The 21418-nt window shown below is 37.9% G+C and overlaps 1 protein-coding gene across 9 annotated transcripts in view; it reads right to left on the bottom strand.

Annotated features, from left to right (window-relative positions):
* Nucleotides 1-3624: 3624 nt before the first annotated feature.
* MICAL2 (microtubule associated monooxygenase, calponin and LIM domain containing 2) overlaps nucleotides 3625-21418 on the bottom strand; it is a 296098-nt gene continuing 278304 nt past the window's right edge. For all 9 annotated transcript variants that reach the window (XM_031944246.1, XM_031944245.1, XM_031944242.1 and 6 more), the window contains 3 exons: nucleotides 15169-15268; nucleotides 8393-8466; nucleotides 3625-5521 (listed from right to left, as the gene is read on the bottom strand). In XM_031944246.1, the coding sequence (XP_031800106.1) occupies nucleotides 5337-5521; nucleotides 8393-8466; nucleotides 15169-15268 (359 nt within the window). In that variant the 3' untranslated portion in view covers nucleotides 3625-5336. The remainder of the gene's footprint in view (nucleotides 5522-8392; nucleotides 8467-15168; nucleotides 15269-21418) is intronic.

The raw sequence follows: 21418 nt of genomic DNA, 5'->3' as shown, positions 1-21418 counted from the left end.
AAATCAGTTTTCTATATGTTCTGATTATGCTACTAACAACTATTCTTTTATAGGGTGGTTAAAACAAAAAAGGCAATTTAAAAATGCTTTCCTTGGCTACAACATCCCCATCCTTTAATAAAAGAAAATTTACTTCAAACAGGTGCAACAGTGTAAAGGCCCAGTATACTATGTGTAAATGATCCCAGGGGAAATGCTTCATCCATTGAGAGTAATGAATGGAAACATTTTGAAAAGATTTCATTGTCTTAACAGTCCCAAAGCAACCATTTCATGTTTTGTCCATTGAGAGTAGCGAATAAAAACAGTTTCCTGTCTTCTCGGCCCCAAATAAATTTTTTTTTTCACTTCAATCATTACAAATAATGAATGAAAGTATTTTGAAAAGATGGTACTGTCTTAACAGCCCCAAAGAAAACATCTGTATGAATCTCAACAATTCAAATATTTGAATTGTAAAATTTAGAGCTGGAGCCTCTAATTTAGAGAAGGGGGTTGAGTCCAGCTTCCTTAATTTACAGATGAGAAAGCCAAGGTGAGGAGAGAATAGTTACTCTGCCATCGAGCATCTAGCAAGGTAGTGACTGAGATAGAACTAAAACAAAGGCTTTTGGTCTAATAATTACTCCCTTGCCAGTGCAGATGCCATTTTAGTGTTTTAAAGGGAGGCAGAATCAGCATACAATTTTAAGTTTAAAAGTTTCTGTGCACTACTACATAAATCTGGGACTTTAAATAAGACAATCTAGAAGAGAAAGGGAGGGTATTACCTCTCTCACATCTATTAACAAAATCTGTGTGTCATAAGTGGTCATTAGTTCTTTAAAAACCCCCAGCAGTGAAGAACACTAATCATTTTCACATCAATCTCCTCAATATATGCTCATCTCAGTAGGGAGATTAATTACTCTATCTCCCATACCAGGCAGAAAGACCAAATGCATGCAGGGCACACAATCACATAACTCTTGTCAGCATCACCAGAAAGCATGTGCTTCAGTCTCTAAGCAGACTTTGAACTTTGGTATGGTAGAAGAGAGCATGGGAACTGAAGGATCTGGATTCAATTTCTACCTTTTTTATGCATATTGCCTTGTGACTTTGTCACTTCATCTCCTTTTCATTCAAGTATCTTAGGGTCTCAGTTTCCTCATCTGTAAAATGGAGGGCTTGGACTACATAGCCTTTAGGGTTCTTCCAGGTGAAGATCTATGATGCTATGAACTGAATTCTGAAGAGATTGAATGTTAAGAGTATCCTCTGGAGAGAGTCTTGTGCAGTGAAGAAAAAAACTCTGGAGTTGAAAGATTTGTGGGTTTTAATCTCAGTTTCAGCACTCACTAGTTGTGTGACCTATAAAGACTTAATTTCCTCATTTGCAGAATTTGGATGATAATATCATTTCAATGGGGCAGCTAGGTGATATCATAATACACATAGTGCCGAGTTAGGAAGGCTCATCTTCCCGAGTTCAAATCTAACCTCAGATGCTTTCTAACTGGGTGACCTTGGGCAAATCACTTAATCTAGTTTGCCTCAGTTTCCTTCTCTGAAATGAGTCGCAGAAGGAAATGGAAAACTACTCCTGTGTCTTTGCCAAGAAACCCCAAATGGAGTCATGAAGACTTGGCTATCCCCATCAAATATCTTGTTTGTTGGAGGATATTTAGAGTTTGGAATGCCCTTTGTGGCTAACCTCAGAAAGTCCCTCCATTTTTCCTCCTACCTTCCTTATTCCTTATAATATGATTTCCAACTTTATCATTCTACTGAAATGGTTCACTCCAAAGTTACTGATGATCTTCATTTGCCAAATGGAATGGCCTTTTCTCAATTCTCATTCCCAATATCCAGTCTGTCATCAGTGTCCCCTTTATGTGATCTCTTAAATATACCCCTTTCTGTCCTCTGATTCTCCCATCTTTCTGGTGTAGGTCTTCATCACCTCTCCATTCGCATCTCCAGTTCATCCTCCACTGAGACACCAATGTAATTTTCCTTAAGTTTAGATATGACCACATCAATCCTGTACTTAATAAACTCCAGTGGTTCCCTATGGGCTCCAGAATCAAATACAAATTTTTCTGTTTGATGTTCAAGCCTTTCATAATCCACTCCCCCTGTCTCCCACTTTCACTCTTCTTATACCTTACATCCATCAACTCACATACGCTTGGATCCAGTGGCTCCCTCGCCATTTCCCAAACAAGACACAATTTCAGCTCTAGGTATTTTGTCTTGATGTCCTCCCCCCCTTCCCTGGAATGCTCTTCCCTCTGATCTCTGCCTTCCGACTTCCCTGACTTCTTCAAGTTCCAACAAAGATTCCGGAAATCTTTTTAAGAAGTCTTTCCCACCCTGTCTTAATTCTAGTGCCTTCCCTTTTTAAATTAGTTCTTATTTCTCCTGTTTATAGTTTATTTGTATCTATTTGCTTGCACATTGTCTCCCCTGTTAGATTTTAAGCTCTTGGGAGCAGGGACTACCCCTTGACTCTCTTTGTATCCCTGGTGTAGTACAGTGTAGTACAGTGACTAGCACACAATAGGTGTTCAGCACTCTGGCCAGCACAGTAGGCACTTTACACAGTGGCTAGTACACAGTAGGTGCTTAATAAATGTCAAAGTGCTCTGCAAGTCTGAAAATGCTACATAAGTAATAACTATTATTGCTAAAGAATCTATTGCTGATAATTGTTGGGCAACTCAATAGCTTTTGTACAAATATATGAACTCGCCTTCTCTAAAAGATGAAACAAATAGCAGAGTATAATAAGAGACTCTTGTTAGCTCACATACATATACATAGGTAGATAATAATTGATGTTTTTACAGTGTCCCAAACGTCTTAATCTAAATTTTAATAATAGTAGTATCTTAAAGCTTGCAAAGCACTGCATATGTACCATCTCATTGGATCCTCTCAGTGGCTCTGTGGGAGGAATACTATGGTTACTATTGGACCTATTTTTTTAGATGAGCAAACTGAGATTCAGCCAATTTAAGTGATTTAACAAATATCAAGTAACTAGTCATTTTTTGAAGCCAGGTCTTTTTTGATTCTAAGGCCAGTGTGCTTCTTGGCCAGTGTTCTATGCTCCCAGAGCAAAGCCAAGCCTAATTCCTCATTAGAAATAGAAATAATAGAAAGGCATTGACAGCCTTGATTTTGAGAACATCGTCCATGGCTAAAATAGAACTCAAAGGCATGAGGCTATGTGTGTCTAAATAAATACCAAGATTATGAGATGGGCCATTTTAGTGAATGAAAACTCACCACACAATGGCCACACTTTAACCATCTGACAATTCCCTATCCCCACCTCAATTAAATTTTTTTTAAAACAAAAGATGTTCTTATGGTGGTTTAGACAGTCATAGACACAAAGAGATTAGGTTCACAGATTAACTTATTATAGAGTTTAAAGTTATAATGAGTCAAATTACATAGTCTTTGGGTCTTAGACAACAATAATAGAAGCACCTTTTACCTAATAAAAAATAAAATCTTCAGCCAACCCGAGCCAACAGAGATACCCAAGATCACATGACCTTCTTCCTGGGCAATGACAGACAGTTCTTTGAAGAGTCCCAAATGGGATGGAGAACTATCATCATCTTCTGATTTATCCAAAGGTTTCAGCTTCCCAACCCAATGCCCCAGATCTCAAGTCAACACTAAAGGAAATTTCAGAAATCTGAAACGTGGACATGAAAATGTGGGAGTGGAGAAGTTCATGAACTGGATGCCAATTTGAGAGAACAGAGACTAAAGTAGTGTCAATTTTTGAATTCTTCCTGAATATTTTTCTTCTTGGAATCAATACTAATTTTATGGACCCATTACTCACACTAGTTGAGGTTTAGTATTGTCATATTTTAGCAACAGCTAAAATAGGAATCAGTGTTTCATTTTTTTTTTCTATTGAGGATTATGAAATTGAGGTAAAGCATGAATTAGGAAGGTATAAACAGCCTCTGACTTGCCTTATCATGTTCTGGACACGACCAGATAGAGTTCCCCAAAGGCAAGACATTTTTAAGCCCATAACATTTTGTCAAAGCTGTTAATCCCTCTGGTATTAAGTAACAGTTTGGGACTTGGACGAAATTAGGACTCAAATATTGTATTAAAAGTACATCCCTTGTGTACATTATATTAGGGTTTATAAAGGCACCTGGTAAATTAAACCCACCCTAGATTGAATTCACACCTGCTATACTGGGTGTTTGCTTTGTGTAATCAGTGGGCTAAGAAGTTTCTCCTTCTCTTGAAACCCAATTTAAATATTAATCTAATCTTTAAACCAGTGGAGCTTTCTTCTGACATTTAAAAACAGTTCATCCATACACAAAAAGCAAATATGGATAAATTAATGGTGGAAAAAGTCTCTTTAAAATACTAAAGCACAGAGAGCCTTCTCAATATTTGAACAGAAATCTTAGTCTTAATTGCAGCAGGAAAGTGTGGTGTGTGTGTGTGTGTGTGTGTGTGTGTGTGTGTGTGTGTGTGTATGTTACTTCCATAAGGACAAAAGATGAGGTCCATTCTCTATGCACAAGTTCTACCTAGAAGGAGCATCAGAGGGTCTGGTAATTTGGTCATCATTTTCCAAATGGTTCTTGTAAATCTTTAGAAGGGTCTGGGAGAACTTCACATGATTAGACTTATTGGCACCGTGATGAGATCATGGAACTCAAGTTAGGAGAAGTCTCAAAGATTATCTAGTCCAATTCCTTCATTTTTAGTTGAAGATTAAGTCCTGGAGAGATGATTTGCCAAATTCACATAAGTGACAGAGATGTGATTTGAACCTGAGTCCTCAGAATACATACAGTCTAGTATCCTACCACTCTACCATACTATTTTTTAAAATTATTTTTAAAAATCCTTTTTTAAAAAAAATTAAAAACTTGTCCGGGTTTTTTCTGTGTTAATCTGTTTATGACTTGAAACAGAAGAATGTGTTGTAATTGGTCATTTTTGTTCCTAGAACCAGTAACTTAACATTCATGTGATGGGTAAGAATATTTACCCAAGGATACCAGTTTGCCTAATTCTGGGGCAGGGCAGCACCAGGTAAAAGCTTCCCTTAGGATATAGCTGCTGTGAGTGCTAAACCCAGATCTTCCTCTGTTGCTGAAAGGGCTGTAAGTAGAGTAGTCTGTGTCCCCTAAATTTCATCCCCTAGGGCACAGCCCTAGTTGCCCACCAGCATTATAGCTCTGGTACTAAGAATTTTCTCAATCATGTGTCCCCAGTCATCAGGCAACGTATTCTTTTTCTGATCCCCTCCAGTTCCCACAGGTGATAGGGATGCACGTATCCAGGATTCTTCATGATCTGCTGAGTTGATAAGCCCGAGATAACATGAAATTTTCAAAGTGCTGATCTTCAGCTTTTTCTTTCACTCTCTGCTCCTCCAAGGAATCCACTAGCTTGTCCCTCTGTTCAATCACTCTCATCATCTTGGTGAAAATTTCCCGTTCCTCATTCCGAACTTGTTCATCTTTTTCGCTCTCTAAGGAAAAATAGGGGGTGGGGAAGCACTTGCATTAAAATCAGAGTATTTATTTTATTAATACCTACATTCTTTGTTGTTTATCCAGGGTCTCTTGTCACTCAACAAATAAGAAGTGAAATTAACTTAAGGAAATATCCCTAATAGCTGGGCAACACAAATTCCAATGAGGATGACTATAGAATCATAAAACAATCACTCCATTGATAAGAAGCAATCAGCCCTACTGACAACTGATGATATTTTTTTAATTGTTTGTGCCCTGCTCCTTGAAATTTCTTTGTGTGCAAGTGTGTGTGTATATATATATACATATATATATGTATATATATATATATATACATACACACACATATTGCTAATAAGTGTACATCTTCTTCATCATCCCTCCTCTTAAGTAAAATGTTAGCTCCCCAAAGGAAAGAACTGTTTCTCAGTGACAGAGTAATACTGGCCTTCCTGCTGTTCCTTGAACATATGCTCCATTCCAATTATACTGGCTCTACTGGAGCTTTTTCTCATCTTTTCCTCCTTGATTCACTGACTCCCTTCAAGTCTTAGCTAAAGTCCCATCTTCTTCAAGAAGTCTTTCCTAATCTTTCTTAATCTTAGTGTCTTCTCTCTGAATTTACCTTTAATTTACCCTGACTATAGCTTGTTTGTAAATAAGTGTTTGACTATTGCCTTCTCCATTAGGCTGCGAATTCTTTGAGAGTGGGGACTGGGTTTTTGTTTATGTATTTGTTTATTTTTGTATTCCTACAGCTCTTTCCAGTGGCTGGTAGACACTTAATAAATATTAGTGAACTAACTGACTTTTTATTTGTATCCCTAGTACCTAAAACAAAGTGATGGCTAATAAATGCTTGTTGGATTGAATTTTTTAGTTAAGCCCTAGATGTCCAAGGGCAGACGAGGCTGTGTGGGGAGGTATTAAAAAAATGAAAGAGAATGGAACATTTCCCTTAAGGAAATGGTGAAAAACAAGGGCAATACTATCTATTCACAGTAGATAGGTTGCCTTCTCTTTGCAATCAGCTTCTTTTTTATTTTTTTAATGCAGCCTAATTAAAAGCTATTGCATTTAAGCAGGGACCATATGTGACCAGAGTATGGCTATGAATGCTCAGTAAGGAATTCAAAATAAAGTATGGCTAAGTGATTTTTAGTAGTATGTCTTTCACCAAATTGTATTGCAGCAAATTAAACTCGGTATCCAGGCATATAAATCTGACATTAGTTTTGTGCAATCTGAGGAGCGTCCCATAAACCTTCAGTTATGAGATCTGCTTCCTTTAAATCATTCTTTTTCTTGTATTCATCCCTCTCCTTGCAACCTGCTTGCCTCTTGAAGAGATTTTAATTCTCCTTCTGCTTTTTCATTCTGCTTTCCCAGTCTGCTCTCCCACACTAGTTTCTTCTCATTGAGAACTGGCCTGAAGCTCCTGTAACCTGAGGTCCATGGATAGACTTCTGAGCATCTGTGAACTTATTTTAAAAACATTTTCTAGCTATATTTCAATGTGATAGAGATAAACCTCTATACCCTTAAAATATTATTCTGTGAAGGGGCCCAAAGGCTTCACCTGATTGCCCAAGGGATCCGTGACATTAAAAAAGCTGCTGATTGGGGGGGGGGCAGGAATCCCTGAGGTCTTTGGAGTCTTTTCCTCATTCATTTATTCAAAAAGAATTTATTAAATGTTTACGCTGCAAAGTCCTCTCCTAAGTGTCTCCTTCTGCTAACTTTGATTCTATGGGAATGATAAGATAGAGCAGGGTTTCTTAAACTTTTGCCACTTGCAATCCCTTTAGACCTGAGAAATTTTTATGTGACTCAGGTATATAAGTATATAAAATAGGTATAAAATCAAACAAATGTATCATACTTTTATGCCCCCCCACATTCAATTACAAGACTCCATATGGGGTTGTGACCCACATTTTAAGAGACTGGGAGAGAGAGGACTAAATCTGGTTTTTAGTGGGATGATAATGATATTGTAACAGGAATTGTGAGGGCTCCAGAAGTCTTCTATATATTGTCTTCCCATATTATCCCTCATCATCTTTCATCTAGACCTTCACAACAGCCTCCTCTTTGGTTTACTTGCTGCCAGTCTTGTTTCCTCTAATCTACTATCCATATAGCCCTAGGGTGGCTAATTTATTCTGTTCTTCAAAAAGATTTAACGGCTACCTATGGCCTCTAGGATAAAATATCAACTCCTCTGTTAGGCACTTAAAGCCCTTCAAGATCTGTTTCCAACCATCTTTCCAGACTCATTTTATACGTTCCTTACTTATTCTATATTCTGGCCAAATTAGTCTCCTGCTGCTCTTCTCGTAAATGTCCCTCCCTTGCATCCTTTGTTTTGGCTGGTCCATATTGCCAAGATGCTCACCCTCCTCATCTGTCTCTGGGAATGCCCAGCCTGCTTTTAGGCTCAGTTCAGGTGCTTTAAAGCCCCATAGAAAGGTTTTCCTGATCCTCCTTACCATGTTCCCCAAATTAGTTTGGCTGTAAAGGGGTGGGTTGGTCACTGGAGCATGAGTAGCTAATCCCCCACCTGGTTTCAGTCTGTGTAAACCCTACAATGACATGGATTTCCTTTGCATTTCCATATTTGCGTGTCTTTTGTATTTCTCACCCTGTAAGAACAGCTTCTCCCTGTTCCAAGTGTAATTTCTCTAAGGACAGAGGCTGTGTCATTTATCTTTTTGTATCCATAACACTCAGCAGCACAGTAGTGGGTAAAAATAGAAGTTTAAGAAATACTTTCTGAATTAAATTAAATTAAACTGAATTTTCTGCTTGGACTCCATCCCTTTCCTGTTGATGTGGATCTAAACAAGAGCCCCTTAGCTCACCTTCCATAGACATTTTTTCTCTTAGCTTCTGTTCCAGCCGACTTTGGTGGTCTTCCAGTTCTAATTCTTGAGCCCTGAGCATCACAAATAGGAAGAGATGATAGATATTAGTGCTTACATTTTGAACAACTTCAGATTAATGTGCATTCATAGTATCTGGTTATCTTTTCTAGCTGGTGTCCCTGAACTTCCCAAATGAAGATTCTGCTGCCCCTGGGGTCCCCATCTCCAATGTGACTAAAACGATCAGACCTATGGTTCTTGTTAGCATAATAGGTAAAGCTACATTTGGAATTGGAAGAACTGGGTTCAAATCACTCCTCTGATGTTTACTAACTTGTGGTCACAGATCTGTCAATTAACTTCTCTGTGCTTTGATTCTGTTCATGTGTAAAGTCAAGAAAATAATAGCTATAATTTTACAGCTTTGCTGTTTAATAATAATAATTATTATAGTTAACAGGAGGAACCTTAAATTTACAAAACTCATTACCTATATTTCATAGCAGCCACTAAGTTAGTTATTATTAATTATCATCTTTATTTTACCCATCACAGGACCAGAGCTGTAGGGAATCAGAGAAGTCATTTAATTTAACTCCCCTCATTTGCAGAAAAGGAAAACTGAGGCTCAGGGACAATATGTAAGTTGCTCAGGGTTGAACAAGTAAGCTCTTGGGAAAGGATTTTAATTTAAGTCAGCTGCATCAGAGGAAACATTATAACATATATTTTTAAAACTCAGATTAGTTGCTAAAATGACTTTTCTGAAATGTATGACCCCTACAAGAGATAGAGAGATTCATGGAGGTAAAAAGGATGATTTTGATTAGATAAAATTAAAAAGTTTTTACACAAACAAAACCAATGCAGCCCAAATTAGAAGAACAGCAGCAAACTGGGTAAAAATTCTGCCACAAGATTCTCTGATAAAAATCTTATTTTTCAAATATGTAGAAAATTAAGCCAAATTTAGAAGAATAAGAGTCATTCCCCAATTAGCAAGTGGTCAAGGGATATGACCCTTATTTTCAGTTTTCAGAAGAAAAAATCAAACTATAAATTGTTATATAAAAATACTCTACATAATTAATAACTAGAAAAATACAAATTAAAACAGCTCTTAGGTATCAACACACCCCCATCCACCTGGCTAAAATAAGACAAAAGGAAAATGACAAATGCTAAAGGGGATGTCAGAAAATAGACACACTAATGTACTGTTAGTGGAGCTATGAACTAATTTAATCATTCTAGTGAACAATGCAGAACTCTACCTAAAAAGCCATAAAACTGTGTATATCCTTTGACCCAGAAATTTTACTACTAAAATGATATCCTGAAGAAATAAATGAAAAGGAAAAGAACCTATATGCACAAATAGAGCTACTCTTTGTGATATCAAAAACACTGGAAACTGATGGGATGCTCATCAAGTGGGGAATGACTGAACAAATTATAACATATGAATGTGATGGAAGACATGATAAAACACATGATGAAGAGCGTGGTTTCCGAAACCTAACAAGTATGAACTGATGCAAAGTGAAATGAGTAGAACCAGGAGAATAATCTACACAGTAATAGCAATTGTAAGGAAAATCAACTGTGAAAGATTTAGCTACTCTGATCAATATAATGATCCAAAAGACTCTTGAGGAAAAATGTTTTTCATCTGCAGTGAGAGAAGTCATAAACTCAAAGTGCAGACTGAAGCATATTTTTTTTCTTTCTTTCCTTTTCTTGTTTTATTTTTTCTTCTTTGATATGGCTAATGAGGCAAATCTGGTCTTAGACACTTACTAGTGTGTTACCCGGGCCAAATCACTTCATCCTGTGTACCTCAGTGTCCTCATTGGTAAAATGAACTGGAGAAGGGAATGGCAAAACACTCCAATATAATTGCTAAGAAAACCCCATATGTGTTCATAGAAAATCAGATGTAATTGAAATAATTAAGAGGAAATAATTTTTGCATGACTTTATATGTATACTAGGTATGAGTAGGAGAGGGTAGATGGACGGAGAGAATTTGGAACTGAAAATAAAAATAAAATGGAATTTTAAAAAGGAGGGGAGGACTGACCATGTTAGCCTTTACTCCACAAACTCAAGTGATTCCTTATTAACTTGAGATTTTTAAAAAGTCCTCTGTTTGGCATTTAAAACTCTACATAATCTTATTCCTTTCTACCCTTTCAGTCTTCATTATTACTCTTCCTACATTTGGCATTCCTCTATTATCCAACAATGAACTTTTCTCTGGCCATTTTTATGCTTGCAATGCTCTCAACTTTATCCCCTATCTCCTTACTTCCCCAGATTCTCTCAAACTTCCACCTTCTCTAAGAGACCTCCCCACTCTCTGTACCCTCACTCTGGGTATCCCCTGAAGCATGGTACTGGGAAAGACACTAAGTCATGGCCAGTCAGTCTTTGGTATTTATTATCAGGGTTCACTCCTTGAGGAAAAAGGGGATATGGAATTTCCAGAGTATCTGGCCAACTAAGAACAGATAAAACCCAATCTTTAATATCGGGAGCTCAACAATCATAGCAAAAAAATTCCCCATTTATTGAGCTTCGAAAAATGAAATTATCTCATTGAGTTATAGCTCTAAGAATTGGAAGGGCCATCCAAAATCCTTTGGTATAAGCCCCTCATTTTAAGGAGAAAAAACTGAAGCACAAAGAGGGTAAGTTATTTCTGATGGCCACACAGTTAATGAGTGTCTGTGGTGAGATTTTTGCAGACAGAGCGTCACATTTGTACTTCCAAGTAAAGCAATATAATTCCGTCCCCCAGCCCGTAAAGTATGAGATATAAAGATAAAACCTTATATGACATTTCTCTACATACATGTCACAATTTCCTCAGTGACTAGCACAGTTCCTTTCCCAGAATAGGCTCTTGATAAATATGTATTTAATTGTTGAATGACAAAACCTTATTAATTCTGGTTTGGCTCATTCAGAATTTGTAATGGCTAAGCTTGGGCTAACCTGAGATTTATTAAGAAGAAAAGCTTTGCTTAGTTTGATAAATACTCCCCATGGAGTCTTTGAAATAATGTCTTTGGTTGCAGGAAAGATGGAAGATGAGCTACACAGGCAAAAAGAAGGAAATAAAAAACCTATATGAACTGCTGAAAATAAAGTACAGAGAGTAGAAGGACAGAAGAGAAAGATGAAACAGATTTGGATTTCACTACCTACGAGGGGGATGAATTTCAAGTGGTTCTCACTAATGGGTGACCACCCAAAGTAGGGTGGCCATGGAAGCCATGTAATCTGAAAGTGTTTGAAGAGCCCTCATGAAGGACTTTTTAAAGTCACTGAGGAGAGATGAGGTGGAGAAGGGAAACACATCAAGTGCTGAAGCTATTGATAAAGGTAGAAGAGGATCTTGGAAGGCAAAGAGTCAAGCTAACAACAGATATTCAGAGAAGGCAAAAGATGATCTAGTAGCATAGATGTATCAAAAAAGGCAGTGAAGAGATGGGACTGGTGGGAAGAGTGGTGAGAAGCAAGGAACCCAGCAAGGGATAGGAGGAGAGAATGAGCAATGGAGAGGGTGGTAGTAGATATGGGATCCTCAGGAGGAAATCAGATCTCCTTGGTGCCAAGAGATGGAAAGGAAGATATTAAAAAGGAATATATAGAGGATATACAAATATATATAAAGGATATGTAAATATATATAAAGGATATATAAATATATTAAGGATATACAAATATATAAAGGATAAGTAAATATATAAAGGATATACATATATATATATATAAAGGATATATAAATATATAAAGGATGTACAAATATATAAAGGAAATATAAATATATGTTTATAAAGGATATATAAGTATATAAAGTATATATAAATACATGCATATAAAGTACATATAAATACATGTATGTAAAGGATATATAAATATATAAAGATATTTAAATGTATAAAGTATGTAGAAATATATGTGTGTATGATATATAAATATATAAAGGACATATAAAAGGAAGATATCAAAGATGAAGGGGAGCTTCTTAACAGTAAGGAAGAGTTTCAAAGGGAACAATAGGGAACGTGGTGGATGAAGGGACTGAAAAGAGATAGGGCTAAGTCATGTGGGAATGAGATTGGGGGGGGGGGGAAATGGATAGGGAGAAGAAGAAAATACTAGGAATGAGAGGAACCAAAGTTGGGTGGAGCCCTCAAATCCAATCAGAATGTTGTTTTGATGGGGTTTCTTAATTCTTAATTCCAGCCATATGGGCCTCCATTTCCTCATCTATAAAATAAGGTCATTGGACCAGATGATTTCACAGTGTCTTTTAGTTGGATTCTTTGAAATGATGATCAACTCCTCAGACACATCTGGCTCCAGAATTGCAGCAGGCAGATGGTAGCTTTAATAGGAGAGAATTTTTTGTTTGGAGGGAAGGCCTGACCTCACCCTATTCTTACCACAGGCCACCCTCAATTGCACAACTATTCTTTTTATATGGACCTATGGAAGAGGTTCTTGACCTTTTTTGCATCATGGACAACTTTAGAAATTTGCTCACTCCTATGGACTCCTTGCAACGATATTTTTAAATGCATACAATAAAATACAGATAATTTACAAAGGAAATCAATTATATCAAAACACAAGTTAGTAAAATATTCAAAGGCCCAAGGCTAAGAACTCTTCATTTAGTCAGGTAACAAGCATTTATTAAGCACCTTCAATGTGCCAAGCATGGTGGTACACACTGGAGATATTAAAAAGGGACAGATAGTTCTTGCCTTCAGTGAGCTCACAGGCCAATGAAGGAAACAGTCTGCGAACAACTATGCACAGACAAGACATGGATCTAGATCAGTTGGAGGCAATCCCAGGAGGGGATGAACTGACATTTAGGAAATTGGAGAAAAGCATCATGCAAGAAAGTGGGAAAATATAATTGGAAGATAAGAGCATCTTGTGTGGTCAACAGTAAGGAGTCCAGTGTCCCTAGGTCACAGATCACACACAGGGAAATAAACTCTTGGAAAAGTGGACAGGTAAGACAGGGTCAGGTTAGGAAGAGCCATAAAAGTCAAACAGAAGAAGTGAAGGTAATAGGGAGCCACTGGACCTTCTTGAATGAGACTAGGGGGATGATATGATCAATATGATCAGACCTGCACTTTAGGAAGATCATGTTGACAGCATAGTGGAGGATGAGCAGAGTGCGGAGAGACTTTGGTGGGGAGACCAACCAGCAGGCTAAAAGTGTACCTTTTAGTACCTGTACTAGGTATAGTATCTGGCACTAGACCATACCAGGGTGGGGACAGTGTCATAAAAGAACAGGGAATATAGAGGTACAAATATACAAATATATACATATGTCTATTGACTTATAGACCATCACCTGTGTAACTACACATAGGTACACATTGTGGTGTTTCCCCATATATCTCAGACATGTCGTGTCTATATTTAATATTGTATATACCTCATATATAGCATATAATATATAACATGGATAATCTCTCTCTGTGTGTCTCTGTCTATGTGTCTCTCTCTGTAGCTCTCTTATTTCTCAGTCTGAAGTTCAGGAAAGAACAGTATGATTGGGTGGTATAAATGTAAACGGAGAATACAGTAAATATATAATTTTGTATATATGTCATATGCAATGTATGTATTACACATATGATACATGCACATTTGTATATATCTATCTACTATACATACATATATGTATCAGTCTGGAGTTTTTATATGCAAACATTTACTTTTACATTTATACCAACCAATTACTGTTCTCTATGGATATAGAAAGATAGACAGATAGATAGACACACATATATACAAACATACATATAATATTGCATATATTTCTTATATATGTCTTATATGTGATATGTATGTGTGAATACATAGACATATAGATACACAGATAGGTGGATAGATAGACAAATAGATATTTGGATAGATGATGAATGGGTAGATAGAAAGACAGAAAAATAGATAGATTGATACATAGATATATGATGGATGGACAGATAGAAAGACATAGATAGACAGATAGATGGATAGATAAATAGACATAGATATATGGATATACAGAAAGATAAATAGATAGATGATAGAGATAGATGGTGGATGGATAGATAGATAAGTGGATAAACAGACAGATGGATAAATGGATAGATAATTTAGATAGATAGATAGATAAGTAGATAGATAGATGGATAGATGATGGATGGATAGATAGACAGAAAGACGGATGGATGGATGGATAGATAGATAGATAGATAGATAGCTCTGTCTATCTGGAATCCAGGGAGGACAATGTGATTGATTGATATAAACATAAAAGGAGAGAAGATCCATGAGAGGTGGCAGCCAAACAAGAGCCTGCAGGTGGCCACAGACGCCTTCACCGTCCCCTTTTTCTGATGGCCAGGGGGCTTAGAACCCAGGAGGACCCCACATGGGGCACCCAACAATTCAAACTCGGGTCTCCCTCTCCCAGGCGCCAGGGGCCCTGCAGAAAGGCCGCTATTCCGTCTCTATTCTAACTGTGCACAATCTGCCCGCTGCCGCCTCAGTGCCGGGAATGGACAACGGGAGAGTCTCCTCACTAATAGGCAGACGATATGCAAGACATAAAGTGGCAATTTGCCTCAATCAGGGCTGTACATGCATTGGGAGGGAAAACAGGGCCCCAGAGCGGAGGGGCGGCTGCCCTCCCCCCTCCCCGCCGCCTGCCTGGGTCTTAGTGTTGTCTGTGTTTCTTTACTTACATGATCAAGAGCTCGGATTCATATCGCATTAATTTATTCTTCTCCAGGACCAGCTTAAACCATTCATGCAGGAGCCGTGCCTCATCCTGTGCGCCTGAATCTGTTTAAGAAATAAAGCAGAAATGCGTTCTATTGGAGCTCGGCGCCCTGCGCTCGGACGGCCCCGGGGCCGCCCCAACCTGGCCATGTTTGCCACAATAAACCCTCGCTGGGGAGCGGGCCTGGATGCGCTGTTGATACGGGAGCCTGCGGGCAGGACAAATAGAGCGCACCTGTGCACACTCTCCGGGCACACTCTCCAAGCACCCTGGGAATTTTGGTCAGGGGACACACTCAGGGCCGGGATGGAGACCTGCACTGGGTTCTCAATTGGAACACAGGGTGACCGGGAGACTCTTAGAGTGCTCCACGCCAGGGACTGACTCCGTTCCAGGCAAACAGGAACTGTGCCTCTCTTACAAGGTGCTGCCCTGGAGGCAGGGAGCCTGGGATCTCACCCTTGCTCTGCCCGTTGCTGACCCGTACACTCTGATCCCTTCTATCACCCTGGACACCCCTACGGGTGTTATTGTTCATTCTGAGTTCTCAAAGACATCACGGGGGTGACGTCTTGACTTGCATGTGTGCTGGATTTAAGCGAGGCTTTAGACGCTTATCAACTCTGTGATCCTGGGCGAGTCATTCCATGACTCAGTTTCCCCATCTGTCAAATGAGTATAATAATAATCATTACTTCCCAGGGTGATTGTGAGGATAACATAAGATATAACATAAGATACATACATAGACAGAGGGTGTAGATATGAGTTGATTTTAATGTGATGATACCAAAAAGAAATTAGGGGTGGAAAAAGGATTGTACTGAGAGAAGAAAGGGGGGAGGAAAAATGGGGTAGATTATATTACATGAGGATAAAATAGGATGACTATGAGATACTTTACACATTTTTAAATCTCATAAATGCTAGTTATTCTTATCACTCCATTTTGGCTCTAATTTGTTGATTTTATTTAGTCCTTTACTATTTTACTTGATAAAAGTGTCACCTAAAAGCGAGCTATTCTTATCAGTCCCTTTTGGCTCTAATTTGTTGATTTTATTTAGTCCTTTACTATTTTACTTGATAAAAGTGTCACCTAAATGCTAGTATATCAGTCCCTTTTGGCTCTTGTTAGCTGATTTTATTTGGTCCTTTACTATTTTACTTGATCCTTACAACAAGCCTATGAGGTAGGAGATCTTAATATCATCCTCCTTTTAACAACAACAACAAAAACTGATTATTTTTTACTTCTTAAAAATAAATCTTCATTATAATGCTTTCTATCAACATGTTATTTAAAAAAAAGATTATATGAAAAAAATATTATCCCTACTTTACAGATGGTGAAACAAAGGCTAAGTGTGTTTGGGTTTCACTGTTACCTTTCTGAAACAATCTGGTAGTCAGTTTTAGAAGAGCGAGCAACCCTTCCAAGCTACAAGAAAACTTTAGTGCAGTTACAGGGTGGGTGGGCAGCATCAATATTCAAATTTGTACTTTAAATGGAAACGACTAGAGTTCTATAGACTGAAAAATGAAACTGAATAGTGGAACTCAAGTGCCATTCTTGAACATATTCTTAATAATAATTTCTTCTTTCTTATATTTTCATGTGCTTAGGATTATAGATTTAGAGCTGAAAAGGACCTTAGATGTCATAGAGTTCCCTGCCCTGCAATTTTACAGATGAATAGACTTAAGTCAGGGGGTGACTTGTCCAGAGTCACCCAGCTAGCAAGCAACACAAAGGCAAGATTCAAACATTTTTTCCCTGAAATGAAGTCCAACACTCAATCATTTTTGTGTTTCTAAAACTGACCTATCAGCATGTTTCAGAAAAGTAACAATGAAATCCATTTGTTGTTAGGTACTCTCCCCTTCCTCAAGTTACCTTGTATCTTCCTTCCTTCCTTCCTTCCTTCCTTCCTTCCTTCCTTCCTTCCTTCCTTCCTTCCTTCCTTCCTTCCTTCAAGTGTCTGAGATTAGATTTGAACTCAGGTCCTCCTGACTTCAGGGCCCTCCACCTTGTATTTCCCTATCTATATTATACCCACCCAGTAGACCAGAAACTCCGTGAGATCAGGGGCTGTTTCGTCTATGTATTCCCAGGAATATAACAGGCCGCTTAGACAGAATAGGTGCCTAGTGTTTGCTGAATTGAGTGCAATTATTTGCATTCCACTATTCCTCTGTTATATAATTATGCATTAGTCTCTATTTCATTCCTTACAATAATATAAACCAACAGAACATGTCTTGTTCCAATTACTTGCTCATCTGTAGCTTTTTGAACAATTACTCAATCACTTATGGTCTATACCCTTCATCTGGTAATTAATCACATACTATCATTAATCATATACCTCAATTAATCATGGAGAATTCCTGGCAGGCAGATAATTCTTTTAGCCTTTCAAAGCAGGCATTTCATTTTCTCCTTCCATGACCCTTCATGTCACTGCTGCTGGTTCAAGTTACAAAAATCCAGATTCCAGCTCAATATTCGGATAAACTTTTCAACAAATAGAGCTGTCACTTAGTTAATAGATATTAATTAAATGTCTGTCTGCCAGGCACTGAGCTAAGTGCTGGGGATGCAAGAAAAGCAAAATAATAATAAACAAATAAACGAATGAATATCTGATTCAGGCTCTCAAAGAGATAAGTCTAATGGGGAGAGACTATATGAGCATAACTATGTACAAACAAGATATGAAAGAGATAAATGGGAGATACTCAACAGAAGGAAAATACTAGAGTTATGGGGGACTAGGATGGGTGGCTTGTCTTTAGAGGTAGTAAGTTCCCCATTACTGGATGTCTTCAACTACTCTATAAACACTTGTCAGAAATCCATCAATAAGCATTTATCCATCTATCTATCTATTCTGAGGCAGTTGGGGGTAAGTGACTTGCCCAGGGTCACACAGCTAGGAAGTATTAAGTATCTGAGACGAGATTTGAACTCAGGTCCTCCTGACTTCAGGGTTGGTGGTCTATCCACTGCGCTACCTAGCTGCCCCTAATAAGCATTTATTAAGTAGCCACTTAATGCAGGACATAGCAATGTTTTGTGGAGACGGTTAGATTATGCTGGTTAAAGTGCTGTGTCTGGAGCCAGGAAACTTAAGTTCAAGTCAACCTTAGACTCTTATGAGCTGTGTGAACCTAAGTAAGATACTTCAGCTATGTCTGCCTCAGTTTTCTCATCTATAAAATGGGAATAATAAAAGCACTCATCTCCCAGGGTTATTGTGAGGATCAAAGAAGATCATATTTGTAAATCTCTTTGAAAACCTTAAGAGGTTATGGAAATGTGTGTAATTGTTCTTTTTGTTAGAGATTTTGCTTCAGGTGGGAGGTGAATTTGAGAACTCCTGGAATACTTTCAAACTCTAATTCTATTATTCTGCAGGATAGCCTGTCTGATGATGTGCTGATCAGTTATAGATTTGGATCCCAAGCTCTGGGCTACCTAATATCTGCACTTTCATTGAAGCATCCTGCTTGGACACTGACTTTCTCAGCATCTCTGCAAAAATTAGGTTCATCTACTCCTCAAAGGAAGATGTTTCCACATCCCACAGTTCAATTCAATAAGCATTATTAAATTGACTAAATGCCTGATGTTCTGAGCACCAAGGATTATGGGAAAGTGGAAAGAAAACTTGCATTAGGATCAAAAAGATCTGGGTTCAAGTCCTGCCTCAAACATAGACTGGCAGTACCTCTAGTTAATCTGTAAAACTACTTGTAGAAAAGGTACTGATCTGCCTTAGTTGAGCACATTTCCACACCAGGGAGTTGTTGCTATCATGGTCACTGTTCAGTTATCTCTGTGATGGCTAACTCTTTGTGACCTCTTCTGAGATTTTCTTAGTGGAAACAGAGCCGTTTGTCATTTCCTTCTCCAGCTCTTTTTACAGATGAGGAAACTGAGGCAAACTGGATTAAGTGACTAGCCCAGAGTCACACAGCTAGCAAATGTCTGGGGCTGGATTTGAATTCAAGTACCCACTCTTCTTCACACACTGGCTCCTGGTTTTCCAAGTAGGAGCTTGTATTGCTGCCTCGCCTTAACCTTGGCCCGGTTCATCAGGTATTATTTCCCCCCCAGCTTTTTAAACTATAGTTTGAGACCCTCTATAGGGTATAGTAACTGAATATGGAGATTGCAAAATTAAGATTTATTATCAGTAAATGTTTGATTTCTATATCTGTTTTATATGCCTGTATACCTGGGGTCACATAAAATTTTCTCAAGTGAAAAAGGGTCACAAATGGAAAAGTTTAAGAATTCCTGCTCTACAGCATATAATAAGATACGTCAACATATCCCTTGAGTAGAATGAAAGGACAGTTCTTCTATAGAAGCTTTCAGACATTATTATTTATTATTTTTACTAACAAGCATCATTGTAAGAAGTACCTAGAGAAAAACAGAAGAAGGTTGCTTGAGCTATACTTCTCAGATATATTAAGATTCTAATTGTCTGGTTGCAAGAATAAGAGCTTTTATTAATTTAACTCATCCCTCCTATACATCAAATCTTTTCACAATGTCTTCAAGGTACCTTGGGATAACAGTGCTTAGGGCTTCAGTTAGAATTCTTAGTGCTTTTCTGAGGTACGATGGAAATATTCTTTAAAATAACATTTAGCACATATATTTTAACATATTTAACAACAGGTGGACTATTTGCCACCCAGGGGAGAGAGTGGGGGGAAGGAAGGGAAAAGTTGGAACACAAGGTTTTGCAAGGGTCAATGTTGAAAAATTGCCCATGCATATGTTTTGTAAATAAAAAGCTATGATAAAAAAATGACATTTAGTATCAAAACATTTTTGTCTAACACTTTCATATTTATCTCCAGAATGTAGTAAGGCAGACGGCATTAACAGATAAAGTGCAAGGTTTAGAGACAAGAAAATATGGGTTCAGATCCCATCTATGATGTTGTTTGACTATAACACTTATTAACCTTAGTTTCTTCATTTGTATGTTGGGAATAGTATCTGTTATACCTTCCTATAAGGATTGTGAAAATCTTATGAGATAATGTATTTTATATATATATATATGTATATATATATAATAGTAGATAATAATGTTATAGTAATAATAATGTATATAAATGTATAAATGCATATAAACCCTTTGCAGACCTTTAAATGAAATTATAAATGTATTTTACTAAAACTCATTTGCAGTTCTCCATGTTGAAGAATAACATTTGTTAAATTAAAATACTTCCAACCTGAAAAAATAAAAGAATTCTTGTTCCATCCAATTGTGCCATGTAGCTGTCCCAGCCAGGAGTTAGTTCCCTATCCCAGTGAAATCACAGTTCTAATTACTTTTATTTTTTAAGTTTCAGATTTTCTGTTAGGAACTAAAATACAAAGACAAAAAAATGAGATATCTTTTTTTTTTTGTCTTTGTATTTCTAGTTCCTAACAGAAAATCTGAAACTTAAAAAAATTTTAATCTATCCTGTCTTCAAGAAAATTTTACATGACTTCAATTAAGAGGGGAAAACACCTATCTGGAAAATAATTCTGGGGAGCAGGAACAGGGCCCTAGCAACTGAGCAGTTACAGGAGGCAGCCCCTCACATTTCAGGCACAGGGATCAGATCTGCCAAGTCAATTCATCTGGCAAAACTTAACAGACAACAGCTCCTCATTTACCGATGAATTTAAATGCAGTCCCACTGAAGGAGGTCAGAGGGAAGCACTGGTGAGGGCCCACTTTGATTAAAGCCATTGTTGGACATAAAAGGTTTTCTTCCTTTTATGCATCAGTGCCCGCTCTTCCTCCCGCACACTGGCTCCTGGCTTACCAAGTGGGAGCTTCTATTGCCGCCTCTCCTTCACCTCAGCCCGGTTCATCAGGTATTATTTTCCACCTCACTCGGCATCTGCAGCAAGTCCTAATTTTGTATCAGATGCAATTTTCTTAATGTACTCTTAACATCTTCACTAATGACCAGGAGAGATATCAAAGTAATAGCTGCCCTAATTCTCAGTGGTACATCTCCCCGAGATGGGCTGAGTATCCCATCACCTTGCCTTTTGTCTGTGGCCCTTTGGTGAGGGACTCTGCCCATGTGGCTCACCGCCAAGGCGATTTGCCTTCAATTGCTGAGCCACGGTGCCCAGTTTTTTATGGTTCTGTAGCTTCATTACAAAGAGAGGTTCCATT

Source organism: Sarcophilus harrisii, chromosome 6, assembly GCF_902635505.1.
Source record: "Sarcophilus harrisii chromosome 6, mSarHar1.11, whole genome shotgun sequence".
Classification (NCBI taxonomy): Eukaryota; Metazoa; Chordata; class Mammalia; order Dasyuromorphia; family Dasyuridae; genus Sarcophilus; species Sarcophilus harrisii.
Note: the sequence above shows the minus strand (reverse complement) of the source record. Positions and strands in the feature narration are given on the sequence as shown.